Raw genomic sequence first — 14,089 nt, 5'->3', positions numbered from 1 at the left:
AAGTGGGGGGTCAGAGCTAACGCTATACTTCACCCATTGGTAGGAATCTAAATAAATCACTGCACAGAGGAGTTAAAAAAGAAAGCAGAAGGATTCATTTCATTCTTTAACTAAATGATTTTCTTATTTAGCAATAAATTTTGGAAAATGCTTAGTGAGATCTTTATGAGATTGTTAGTTAATAATAATATCTTACCCTTACACAACTGATTTTTTCCTTTATTGATTACAAGGCACTTTACAGAGAAAGATATCAATTATCCCAGTTATATGGGATGGGAAACTGAAGCACAGAGACATCAAATGTCACATGGAAGGTTACAGACCAAGACAGAGGGTGAGCTGGAAATAAACAGACGTGTTTCTGTATGGTCTCCTAGGCAAGAGACCACCTTGGAAAGGGCAGTGGATCTTAAGAGTGCTGAGATATACATAGATCTATCTGTGAGTTGTATGTCATGAAACAAGGCCATATATCTTTTCTACGAGGCTTCTTTCTGCAGCTCTGTGTTCTTCATTTGGATCAGGAAGGTCACCTCGCCAGTGAATCATGCTTTATTGGAGATGAAGATGAGATTTACTTGACCTGCGGAATCTGCAGTTAGCACAAGGTGCTGCTTTCCCAGTGTGGGGGCTTTTCTGAGCTGGAGACAATTGCTAGGAAAGAAGTAAAAGAAGTAAAAGAAGGATCAACGCCTTCCTTCTGAGTGCAGTTGGGAGAAACATGGGCTTGTTTTCCCATTGTCAAGAACAGCACTCGTTGAGGGTGTATGTGGAAAAACGCAAAATCATTTCTCTTTAAAAGGTAATGAGGGCGTCTTGATGAGGAGGAAAAACTGACAGCTGTGCCCTGCACACCTCCACACCTCCTCCACAATTGAGAAAAGCAAATACCAGGACTTCATCGCGCTGCGACCTATGCATGTGTTATACAAAAGCATACATTGGAGACTTGGTTGTTATTATTTTTTCCTGCCTTTGTTGTTATATCATAACATGCCAAAGAAAGAGATTGAACAAGGCTCTACGTGCAGGGTGGGACGCGGAGTGTTTCCATAGCCCCTTTCCACTGAAAGTGGCACCACCTACCCCCACTGCCCATGTTATGTAAGTCTTCTTTCTCGCAAACAGTGAAAATAATTAGCATAAATTATAACTGGAGTCTAGTTAGGCTCTGTTGTCACTTTTGCAGAATTATGAGGCCTTTGCGCATAAAAAAATTAAAGAAAATTGTATAATGATTATATGCGCTGGTTACTAAGCTAGCCACCAGTTATATATATTTATAGCTATTCCTGCAAGTAATAATTACATGCTAATTATAACCCAAATAGAATTCTGTAATTTCTCCCTGAAAATGAAAGCGATTCAGGGGGATGTTAAAATCTCTGCTGAGGCATCGTATTAGCAATTAGGTTTTTAGGCAGCACGGCATTTTTTAAGAGCAGAAAACAAAAGATATGAATGCCATTTCTATTCTTACGGTTTTATTTAAGCCTAAATAAAGGACATGAACTTTAAAAACCCTGATCCCGCAAACAGCGAAATTCCATGTAAAGTGTTTTAGGAGAGCTAAGCCCCTGCATGACAGTCCCTGAAGGGCATTCGCTCAGTTGTTTCACAGCACGACGGCCCTAACAGATGACTCAGGCAGCAATGCCACTGTGGGGAAATTGCCCATCAGTTGTGCTGGAGGAGCCAGCGCAGCTTGGGCACTTTGGGTATTATCGGTCTTTGCATTTTAAAACTGCAGCCATGGGTTGCAGATGGTGTGCGTGGTGATGGCTCCACCACCCTGCCCTGAGGGAAGGCTTTCTGGGGTGACAGAAGCACTGGCTTCAGCCCACCTGAGTTCAGGCACTGTTTATGGTCCAAAGTAGCCAGGATCGAGTGAAGATTGCGGGATGTCGCAGGCAGCTTTGCAGACTTTACCCTGCTGTCCAGAGCTGTTCAGGATTTGGCTTCTGCCTGGCCAAACCCAGCTCACTGACATCACTCTTTTAGCAAGTAAAATAACAATGATAATCTCCACTCCAGAAATTTGAAAGAAGTGGCACCTTACATTGAACTCAAGCAGCCAGTAACTTATTGAGTGGTATTATCAAATCTCGGAGTTGAACTGTACAATTGGCAGATAACAAATGAAATGTCTGTGGTACAGAGCAAGCAGGCAGGAGGGTGAAGAATAAGCCTTGTGGTCACAGAACTTTTTGTCTAACCTCTGTCATCTGCAAGGCTTTTGGACGTATTTAGAAGGACAGTAAAATTAAAAACATTGAAATACACTGAAAATGGGATGAAAGTGCTCGTCTGTTTACCAGAAATAAATTGTACCAGCCTATTTTGATGTCACTGATAAGATAAACGATGTTCTAAGAAATGCTGTATGTGTCATCCACATGGACTTCAGTAATGCATTTGATATGGTTGCCCCGCAGAATTTATGAGGCATGAGGACATGGAGATTAATAGGAGAGTTGATATGTGCATATGGGTCTGGCTAAAGAGGAAATAAAAGTGATGAGTCTTGAAAGAGGAATTTGCATGCTGAAGGGCACACATTAACAAATTATTTCCAAGTATTGGCTAGACAAATGATCTTGTTTGGTGTTTCTGTCAGGGATGTCTGCTTCAAAAGTGGGTGTTTTCTCCCAACCAGAATTAGCAGGGGCCGGGGAAGAAAGAAGAAGGAAAGACTGAATACCTGAGGGTTCAAGGAGCAGAAATGGGATGAGATTCATTAGCAGAGTAAAGGAAACACTGCGCTGGGGGGCTAATAACAAGACTGCCTCTCTCTGCTCACAGTGCACCCACTGGAGGCACTCATTAGGCTGTTTCATGAGGCCTGTGGAGATGTTACCTGGAGCACAGTATTCAGCCCCCATGCATCAGGCTTAGGAGGGGTGAGAGCATGTTCGAACTACCATGCAAGAAGGGCACTACAAAATTCAGTAGGTGAGAGGAAGCCATAGGATCTTGGTCTGTTTAGTTGCAGCTGAAGACAGAGCCAGGGAGAAAGCTGTGAGTGATTGGGGGTTTATGGCCCAGGTTTGCCCTCTGGCCCTCTCAGTGCCAGAAAGCAAAAGAATAAATAGGTGTAAAGTGCCCAGAAATGCACTTGGTTATGGGGGTTCTGATGAGAACAGTCATGTTCCCAAACAGCCTTCCAGGAGCAATGTGGGAACAGAGAACCTGACCTCTTAGAGAGCAAAGAAATATTTATTAGAGTGTGTACCTAGTGGGTTTGCCTGCAGGAGCTGAGGTCTGCACTTGCTGACTGTTGAAAGGAAAAAGTCCCTTTCAGTCCTCTGTTCCACAAGGCAGAACAGACTGTCACACCATAGTGCCATTTTAAACATAATGTAAGAAAAAAAAAAGCCAAAAACTACCTTTAACGGCGTATTCCAAGTTCTTCGTTAAAGTAAATGTATGTTTTGCATTTTATGCAGAGTTTTGATATTTTCAGCAAAAAGCAAAGAGAAGTCTCACGAGAGACAGAAGGGTCAGCTAAAAAGGAATTAAAAGATTTTTCTTCAGCTCCTTCTTCACTTTTTTTCAGACATAACCACACGTTAGAAAACATAACTGTTTTTAAAAGCAATCGCTTTTTATACATAGCTTGTTTCAAAGAGGTCATTTCACTCATTGTCACCTCCAGAAAAACAATAAGGCAGCAGTCATTCACGTAATTGCACAGGCTTGCCTGCTGTTTTTTGTTTTTTTGTTTTTTTTTTTTCTCTTGTTCAATGAAGTATCATTCATTTAGATCAGAATACAGCCTTCCTAAATTAGAGGTTTACATGTGTAATTATATAAAATGATATGTTTGTTTACATCTCCAAGTAAAATTTACATCATTTTCTATCATTTATCTTTGAAATTCAATTTCATTTTGTCGATCCCTAATTTATTGCAGGAGATGAATGTGCTGTTAGAGTGTTTACAACGCCTCTCACTGCCTGTGGGTAATAAAATTACCCTGGTTATTGCAATTCATTTCTGCATTTCTGTGGTCAGGAATGCTTGATAGTTTTACTTTCCTGAATTAGGTTGAAAATTCTGATGCTATTTGTTTTGGCTGCCCTGTTTTTTCTATCTAAAGTCCTAAATTTACTTTCATACTATCAAAGAGCAGTGGGACAGTTGACAGCTGATGGCTCTATTTCTGAACAGCTGTGTGCTCTGCTGTGTTCAGGATATGTAGGCTGTGTTCATACCTTTGTGTGTGCTGTTAATAAATATTTGAGATTTCTAGAAAACTCATCAGTAAACCCATACATTCCCATATGAATTTCTGCAAAATCAGCCTGAGGAAATGAGCAGTGTGTATAACCAGTTGCTGAATTTACAGAACATTTTTGGAAAAGCTGTGTTTGCTTTAGCAGTTCCTTTTGTCTATTTAACTTGTTGGGTTAAAATGCCCATGTTTTCAGCAAACAATCCCAAGGCATTTTTCTCCCAAAGCAGAGCTTTCAAGGGCAGTTCTACAGAAAGTTTCCTTTGATATCTTCATGTGCTTTTCCTTCTGTGTTCTTGTTCTTTACAGTGTTTGAGAAAGACTGGGAAGCACATCTACCTTGGACTGTGGCAAGACAGTGTCTGTGTTTTAGGGTGAGCATCTAGTGGGGCACAATACCTTTGACGAGAAGCCTCTCTAATTTCATTTTTTTGCTTCCATTTCAAAACTGATTTCTGTGAAGATGAAGATCAGTATCTTAATCAGGAGACAGTTTTCCCCAATAATCAGATATTAGAAAAGCTTCTAGCCGAGACCTCAGGTAATCCATCCAGACCATGCCATGTGAATGTAACGGATAAGCCCTTGGATATATGGTCCTGCACTGGCCTGGCTCTTCTGGGAGAAGACCCCAACTCCATAAGCGAAGAGGGTGTAAAGCATGCTCTGCTATGACTTGTAGCTAGGCAGTATATCCCAAGGCAAACCATATGTTCATTGGTTACAGGCATGGCAGAAAAAAAAAAAAAAGTGATTTAATAATGAACAGTAAAGCATGCAGTAAATTGTATCCAGTTAGAATTTCTGGGGAAGGGGAGGAAGTTGCTTTCCTACTCATCTTTGTATCTCTATGAGATACTCAGTCATTGGCTTAAAACTGAGGAGCATATTGGGCTTCTTTTACTTTAGCCTGCTTGTTACCTGTTACATACTTTTTCATATCTCATCTAAATCAAGTTTGGAAATGAGATATTAATAAAGGAGTTATTTGAATTTTCACTTTCAAAAAATGTATGCTTTATGCCATAAAATTCGCAGTATTTCCAAAGACAGCAGTAAAATATGCTGTCTTTCCATAGCAGGTTCTGTTATCTTTTAAGCAGTACTTCAGGACACAGCTCAGGTAAGGTTATCCATCTACAGGTTGAATGAAAATAATTTAATTTCCTAAGGAGAAGGCTATTGAACTCTCCTTGGCTTCATAGCCATATTAGGGAAATTCAATCTGTGTTAGAAAATAGCCTGTGGCAAACTGATTTTTGGTCCCAAAGTGCCATGGTGTTGAAAAATATGTGAATTTCTTCTAAGCCAAAGGTCAGTTTAGTTCAGGATCACACCTGCAGCCGTGAGCTGGTCTGGACGCATAGAGAATAAGCATCAGAAGAAGCAAATGTAGCAATGTTTCCCTCTGTGCGCTGTTCAAGTGATTCAGTGCTTAGAAGTTTCGTCTGCCATAGGCTTCGTATTTAACTGACCTTGGCGAATTTTTCTTCTGTGGCTCTCTTCAGTCCGTGGATTAATTTGTTTCTGACACAAAGGTTTGAAACAACGAATATATATTGAAAGAATGAACATTGGTAAACCTCAGAGCTAATATGCCTCTGTAAATAAGTATATTTTAGGATAATTTTTAACATTCACTCATTGTGTATGTTACATGGTATGCATACCATATGCATGCTCAAATATTCAACTGTATGTACAATGCATATGTATGTATTTGTATAATCTTGTCTATCTCCTTAAGCACACAAGACACATAGGGATGTCTCATGAGACCCCACCTGGAGTACCGTGCTCAGGCCACAGCACAAGAAGGAAATGGACCTGTTGGAGTGTTGGAGTAGGTCCAGAGCAGGGCCACAAGGATGACCAAGGGGCTGGAGCACCTCTCCTGTGAAGACAGGCTGAGGGAGTTGGGGTTGTTCAGCCTGGAGAAGAGAAGGCTCCAGGGAAACCTTACAGCGGCCTACCAGTACCTGAAGGGGGCTACAGGAAAGCTGGGGAGGGACTCTTTGTCAGGGGGTGTGGTGATAGGACAAGGGGGAGTGGCTTTAAACTAAAGGAGGGGAGGTTTAGATTCAATATTAGGAATAAATTCTTCACTCAGAGGGTGGTGAGGCCCTGGCACAGGCTGCCCAGAGGATCTGTGGATGCCCCATCCCTGGAGGCGTTCAAGGCCAGGCTGGATGGGGCTTTGGGCAACCTGGTCTGGTGGGAGGTGTCCCTGCCCACAGCAGGGGGTTGGAACTGGGTGGGCTTTAAGGTCCGTTCCAACCCAAACCGTTCTGTGGCTCTGTGATTCTATGATTCATTTGTATGAGTACACTTCTTTGACAGAAGGGAGCTAACTGAAGGCAGAACATGGATTATTCAGTTGGAAAATCCCAATTGGCAATTGGACACTATAATTAAAGCATTGAAATATGAATTAGCAAACAGGTTTGCAGCTCTCCACATGCCATCACCATTTCAGTCTCCAAGAGCAATTGTGAGTGCCTTGAATTTTCCAGAAGAGAAAACAAAATGTTCTGGAGATGTGTTTGAATCATTGCCATGTTGGTGAGCAACACCTACCCAGCTCATCCATGCTTCTCTTGGATAGAGTCATCAGATGCCTGTTTGTCTGCAGAGGTGAAAAAGGTTATAGAAAAATGTAATTGTGTCTTTTTCAGATCCAGCCAGTTTGCATCCCTTGGTCTGTCCTGCTGCCCAGGATGCCCCTCTCATTTTTCTTCATTATGGTGCTCATCACACTGATGTTTCAGTTCTTATCTGCCATAATAAACCTATTATTTTAGGAGTTTGAGCAGTTCATAGCGAAGGTTAGAGAAAGTAATTGGTGAAATGTCTAGACATACTGGCCTGTGCAAGTGTTAAGAAAATAAAGAAATGCTTAACTTTTCCAGTATATAAATTAAGCTTTATGTACATAGTCTACACTGTCTGACTAGTTGATAGTTTATGGACTTGATAAAATAGTGTTGCCTATTAAATACAGGATCCTCAGATAACAATATTTGGACTAGTGAAGTTTTGGCGTTATTTCCCCCAACTTTACTTGTCACCTTCACTTTGATCAGCATCAAGTGTTCAAGGCCAGGTTGGATGGGGTTTTGGTCTAGTGGGAGGTGTCCCTGCCCATGGCAGGGGGATTGGAACTGGATGGTCCCTAAGGTCCTTTCCAATCCAAACCATTCTATGATTGTATAAAATTTGACAAGTCACTAAGATTCTCACCCTGCTTGCATATTACCCTGCATTTCTTGGCAAGTTAATAACAAAAATAACCATAAACTTAAGTATCTGTTTTAGCTTCAGACCATCGCTTACATTTTCAGTACTGTCCAATAGAAATTATGATACAGATTGGCAAAAATGGTAGAATTTAAATTAAATTTTGGAGCTATGGTAGGATTAAGTAGCAGTATCACAGCCTTCTGAGGAAGGAATAATTTAGATATACAAATGCAAATATGCATTTTTGAAGTGAAAGATGTTGGCTTTAAATTACATTTGATTATAAATTTGTTTGCCTTGCTTTGTTTGCCTTGCTTTGTTTATATTAAATAAACTAATAATTTTCTGTCTTTTTTCATGTGTTCTTGACTGAAAAAGGCAAAGATTACGGTCATTTAAGCAAATTCTTAGCATAAATTTGCAGAGCTCTTTGATTGCAGTGGAATTGCACTAGATTGAGTCTACTACCTGCATATCAAGAAAGCAATGCATGCTCTGGGATATTACTCAGATAGAGACATTTGGCTTAGCCACATCTTTAAGCATCCAAGCAGAACTACTGTTCAAAAAAAAAAAATATATATATATATATCACAAAAGACTCAGTTTAAGACAGAACATTGTGCCACTTTTGAATAACAAAGCATATAGACTTGATAGAACCTACAAGCTGCTGCTCCTCTTTAAGGTTTGCTGGCTTTATTATTAATAAAGATAGTTTTTTATAAAAATGATTATAAAGCATTCATCATACTATTGAATTCATAACTATTCCTGACTTTATGTCATCTTCGTTCAGCATATATATAAACATACATGTGCATGCCTCCACAGACACACATATCTGCAATTAATTCTAAGACATGATGATCGAGTTATCTTTTAGTAATAAGTTAAATTTCCTCATTTGCTCACTAGGAACATCATGCTTCACTCATTTCAAATGCAACGTTAATTCATATAGATTTTAATCTTTCAGTGAACTTTTTCTTTTTTTCACCTTGCATTTGCAGTGCACTAAAAGCATTTTGGCAAGCGTCAGTGCTAAGTGTTGTTTAAATGTCTTGAGCACATGTCTGAGCCCTAATAACTGCTGATTCGTTTCCAAGATGATGCATTGGCTGAAAATTGGGTAGGCTGATGTATTGGTGAAAGTGTCAGGATTTCTTAGTGTTGGTCCTGTTCTTGTTTCTGTATTGCTATGGCTGTACCTAAGCTGTGAGCAGGCCTGCCTTCTTGCTCACACCACTTCTTCAGTTCTCCCACGTAGGTTATAAGGCAGTGGGGTGAAGGACAATGGAATTCATTCTCCATCTACAGGCTGAGTTTCCTTTTTGAGGGAAAGGTTGCAGAAAAGGGTGATAGTCCCATCTAGTGTACAGTGGAAGTACACTAGTATACAGTGTACTGTACACTAGTACTAGTACTAGTGTACACATTCTGTACACTAGTGTACAGAAGGAAGCTGAAAGGATGTTCTGCAGTCAGTGTTAACTGGGAATTGTCGTTGTGTCCTGCAAGCCAAAGGGACATATTCTGCAGGGCGAGCTTATTCACCTTCCATCATTTCTGAACTCCGTAACAGGAGAATAGTAACAGTTCATTTATTTAACATGGAAGAAGTGCTCCAATATCAAAAGTAAGAGGTTTTGTAGAAAAACAAATTATATAAGAACATAGTTAACTCCAGGCTGAAACACCAGATCAAGCAATGTTTTGGAGTTTGACAAAATGGCTCTGTTATATGGCCTGAGGAACAGATGTGCCAGGATGCACAGAGAGTTTTAAGTCAGAAATTCAAAGAGAAGTAACAAATTCTGGGAGTGGAATCACAAAACCTTGCTTGTGAGATGATGATTTTATTGTAAATAAATTTTCTGTCCTGTCCAGTTTTTCTCTTAACTTTCATGGCTGTTCTTAAATAATCATCACAGTTATAAATATCTCCTGGTCCTATCAGGACCACAATGTTTCCCTGGAAATTTGAGGGGAACCATCTGAGAGGTGTGGTATGGTTTCTGAAGTTTGTTAGTGGTTTTGCTATTTTGTGATAAATGCCTGCTATATTTCCCAGCTGGCTTTGGACAGTTGACCAGATGGTGTGTCTAGAAGAGCTATGGCACAGATTGAAGATGGGGAAAAAAAGAAACGGTCATTTTTCATCATTGTCCCCGTGTGATTTTATATCATAACCTGCAGTGCAACCTAACTTCATTTCTTTGGGCTTATTTTTCTCTGTGAGTTATTTTCTTTAGATAACGTCTTCATATCGTAACAGAGTATGACGATTTAATCTAGTTAGAGAAGAACTGAAGTTGGGATATATTCCCTTGTGCAAAACCAAGTTTCTCTCAGTTGCCCCTGGATTTGTAAAAGAAAGTTGTACGTCCTGCTAAATATTACTTTTATTATGAATTTGTGGCATGGAGTAATGAATACAGAAGGGACACAGCAATGTTCTCATAAAACTCACGAATGAACTGATGTGGTAAAGCTATGGGTAGTCTTAGACAGAATTCCCTGAAATACAGTTTTATAATCTGAAAGGACCTAATTCTTACCTGTATCAATACATGACCATAATTAAATAAGTATTAACAAATAGCTATTATTTTATGTATATACGTATATGGCTTTAAACACCAGTTGTGTAGAAGGATCTACGAGTGATTTCAAGAACATCTGTGGAGCAGTCCAGAGCCTGCAATGGGGCCACCAAGAGCATCAGATGGGAGAGTCCTCCAGAGTACAGGAACCGAAACTAGAGACCCCTCAGCAAATGACCAGTTTGTTGTAAGAACCTAACGAATCTGCCTGTAACTGGTAGTTGTATGTAGAGCTGTCTTCAATGCATGTGTAAGAGTACAGCAGAAGGAATGAGTTGTGCTAGCACCATTCTTCAGGATCAGGTTTGCAGAACTGCGTGTGGTGGTATCCTGTGTTGTAGAGCTCTGTATATGTGCTGCCTGACACTCATCAAAGACAACTGCATTTTAGTATTCAGTCCAAGGTTTTGTTGTTTCTGTTTAATTGGCCTGGTTACCTGTCCTTTAGGTCTGACTGCTAAGTCTGGGTACTAAATCTGTTAAGATCTGCTGATTTTAAAATATATGCACTTTTGTTGTGCCATATGTTCATACACCTCTTTTAGAAGTAAATTCTGTTCTGCAGGCGCTCTGACCGTTATGGCAGTCCAAAAGGCTCTAGACTGGAAAAAAAAAAAAAAATAGAAAAATCCCAAACCTACAATGGCAACAGCGATTCTGTGAGACTGTTTTAGTTCTACCAGTGAAAGACAAGTACTGTAAATTCTGACAGTTAGTGATGCTTAGTGTCAGATGTTAGCTCTTGGTCTTCAAAACAAATGTGGAATCCTTTGCCTGAAGGAGATGATAAGGACAGAGAGCTTCTATGATTTACAGCGTTGCCTGGGCATTCGGTAGTATTTTGAGGGGGGCGGGGGGGAGTCGGGGGGTGAGGGGTGTGGGCTGGATGTTAACTAATATTCAACATACTAAGTACCCTAAACATCTCTTAGCTAAAAGGAAGGTAGGTGTAGTTCATAGTGGCATATTAAGGAGGAAAAAAGTGGAAGATGGTATAAAAATGACCATATTCCTTACTGTGGTTAGGTCGTGCTTGATAAATGTCCCTACTGACTGTGCATGGGACAAAGAAGATTATTTCACATTTGAATTCTTTCATTTATCAAATTATCGAGGCTAAGCTTCTTTTATAACTAAGAACTTCTTCCTTTTATCTTTGCATTCTCTCTAGACATGGGGGATCTTGTGTGAATGACACCAATTTGTCATCCATTCTGTCATGTCTGTTAAAACTCATGCAGTGAGTAGAAGTCTCCCATATGGTGTAACTGTTTTGAATACTTACAATTGCTCAATGCAGGAAATACCAGTTGTTTCACTTTTTCAGCCTTTTGCCAGCACCTTGTTCTTCCATGTAATAATATTACAGAGATTGTTGTCATGATCCACTCTGGTGTCTTTGACCTCCCCTTGGATGTCACTTCTGTGGTCTGGTAGATCTCATTAGGAGCCTGAAATATTGGAGGCAGGATGGACTTTCCGTTCCATTACTTCAACTTATGTTTCACATTTTTTTCACAATGTGTTACCCCCCTTTCTGACCAAAACAGATGAAGTGATTCCTCTAGGCAGAAGGTGACAATGTATGAGGAGCAGTACCTGTAGAAGCCTTCTGGGACTAGAGGCGTTATGTAGATGTAAGATGTTGTTGAAACTCTTTTCTGAAGAATTCAGGGTCATCATGGATATGTGTTTAGATGATTATCTAGTCTGATTAAATAAGTAAGTCTTATAGGTAATCCGTGGATTTTTATCTTCCTATCTTCCTTGGTAGTCTTACAGAGGAGGAATTCTTGAGAACTCCTTTGTCTGCTGGCATTGTCTCCAAAAACATATTTACCTCTAGGAAAATTTTGTCCCTTTACTCTTGTCAGAATCTATCACGAAATAGACAAACAATTCATTTCCCTATCCAAAGAAATGTTTTGTAGGAGGGAAAACTCAAGTATAACCTTTAAATCTTTACTGAAAAAACAAAACAAACAAAAAAAAAACCTAAGTTGTATTCACAGAACAGTATGCATTACTTTTCCTGAGAGAACTTTGGAAGTGCTTAATTTTCTTTACTTGGTATAAATCTCACTAGAGGTTAATCATTTGTGAAAATGCATTGCTTTAAAAGAGAAGATATCTTGATCATCCTCATGTAAAAGGGTACTTTATTTTAAAGACTCAATTTGAGCATGGAACAAATTGATGAAATTGTGGTACAAAACCTTTAATGCATTAGAATGATTACATTTGGAAATCATTATGTATACAAGTAGTTATTACAGAAATAACCTTCTTTGTCAAGTATTCTTGGCGTGGAAGTAATCAGCATCCTATCCCATTAGTTGTTTGAGAACTCTGAAATCTTTAATGAGTTTTTTTACAGAAGTATTTCAGTCAAATGCAAATGATTCATTGAAGCACTTAATCATAAGACAAATAGTGATTCTTTAGTAAGGTGTTTTATTCAGTGTAATAAATGCAGCATGTTAAGTGTAGATACACAGCTAACTGTTTTTCAGTTACTTTTCTCACAGCTATTTTCTTTTAAGATTTATTGTTAGTCAGAAAGTCATAATGGCTGTACTGCAAAAGAAAAGGCTTGACAGATGTCAAGAAATCTGTGTCTGATATAGCTTCAAATAGATTTTTTCCTTTTGAGTGTTTGAAAAATGAATTTGTTTCTTCAGGTCGATAGAGACATATATTTTTCAACGGGTATTGACAATCAAATATCATCCTTTTTTCACAGGTCTGATTACAACAACGTCAAGAAAATTGGATCGGGAACAGCAAGCAGAGCATTTTTTGGAGGTGAGATAAAGTGGAAAATATATGTTAAAAGGTTAACTGATTTTTGTAGTTTAAAATAACTTCTTCCTATGCCAGGAGAGTGGAATTCTCCCTTCTCTCTATGTTTGACAGACACCCACAAAGATGCGTGCCTGATTACATGGAAGAAATAATACATCTTGCAATTCACAAGCACAGGAAAAAAATGAACAAATATGAACAACATTTGTTTTCCACCTCAAATCTTCTTCACTTACCTCTTTTATTGTAGCTTTTACATTTTATTTTTAACAGAACCGTAGAATATTCCAGAGGAAAATACTTTTTCTAAAATTTGTGGCATCACCCCAACCATGGCAAGATTTGCATAGGCAGTACTTCATACACCCTGCATAGTCTGGAATTTGTGTACCAAACTGTTTCCAGCCCCTGAAGTTAAACGTTTAAAATTTGAATCTCAAGTCTAAGATTCAGAATATTTTTTTTGGATGAAAGCCAACTTTGACCTTGCTCACTTTCACTGCATCATCAGAATCAATGAATAATTTCTTAATTTTGTTTATTGGTGCTACCAATGACAATTTTCAAGTAAAAAAAAGTGTTCTCTAAGTATAAACTATGTTCTTGGTCTAATCTTAAGAGAAAGTTTCTCTTTATAAATAGCTCATGTGTTGGATATAGAGTGATATATTTGTATACTACTGGTATTACTACATATGTTTTCTTCAGCATTGCTGTACACCATAGTGTGTTTTTTTTTTTCTTTGGGTAGAAGGTTCATGGCTTTTTTTTAATTAATTTGTGAAATAAGAAATTTGTGATTCATATTGATGCAAATGAAATAAAACTATATTGTCTCAAATAATCAATCATTCCTACTATATATTTTAGGAAATACTCTTCAAATCCATGCAAGTTAAAAAACGTCCAGATAAAATAGTTCCCAATGCAATCACTGTTTGGCAGTAAAATGCAATAAAATGTACATTTATCTATTCTATGGTTATTTTAGTTTGTTAGAAATCCAAGATTATTTTTGCCTAATGGAGAACACAGAAGTGAAGGGTTAATTTACTACTGTACATGGCTTTTTTTTTCCTTGATAATACACTGTAGATTCCCACACATTCCAGGCCATAAATAAATGGAAGGGAATAAAAGGATTTTGCCCTTTTTAGGATTTATTACGTTGGAAACTGTTAAGTAATCATGTGTTCAAATA

The 14,089-nt window shown here is 38.7% G+C and overlaps 1 protein-coding gene across 4 annotated transcripts in view; it reads left to right on the top strand.

Annotated features, from left to right (window-relative positions):
- Window positions 1-14,089, top strand: part of FAT3 (FAT atypical cadherin 3) — a 428,576-nt gene that overhangs the window by 278,919 nt on the left and 135,568 nt on the right. Inside the window, exons 4-5 of one of the 4 annotated variants that reach the window (XM_035542388.2) lie at window positions 12,827-12,888; window positions 13,000-13,571. In XM_035542388.2, coding sequence (XP_035398281.1) covers window positions 12,827-12,888; window positions 13,000-13,023 — 86 coding nt within the window. In that variant the 3' untranslated portion in view covers window positions 13,024-13,571. Of the gene's footprint in view, window positions 1-4,546; window positions 4,921-12,826; window positions 13,573-14,089 lie in introns of those variants that run through there. The other 3 variants (XM_035542387.2, XM_035542391.2, XM_035542390.2) reach the window with 3 other exon arrangements.

The sequence above is a fragment of the Cygnus atratus genome, chromosome 1 (genome assembly GCF_013377495.2).
Source record: "Cygnus atratus isolate AKBS03 ecotype Queensland, Australia chromosome 1, CAtr_DNAZoo_HiC_assembly, whole genome shotgun sequence".
NCBI classification, from domain to species: domain Eukaryota; kingdom Metazoa; phylum Chordata; class Aves; order Anseriformes; family Anatidae; genus Cygnus; species Cygnus atratus.
This window is presented reverse-complemented; position numbering and strand designations above follow the sequence as displayed.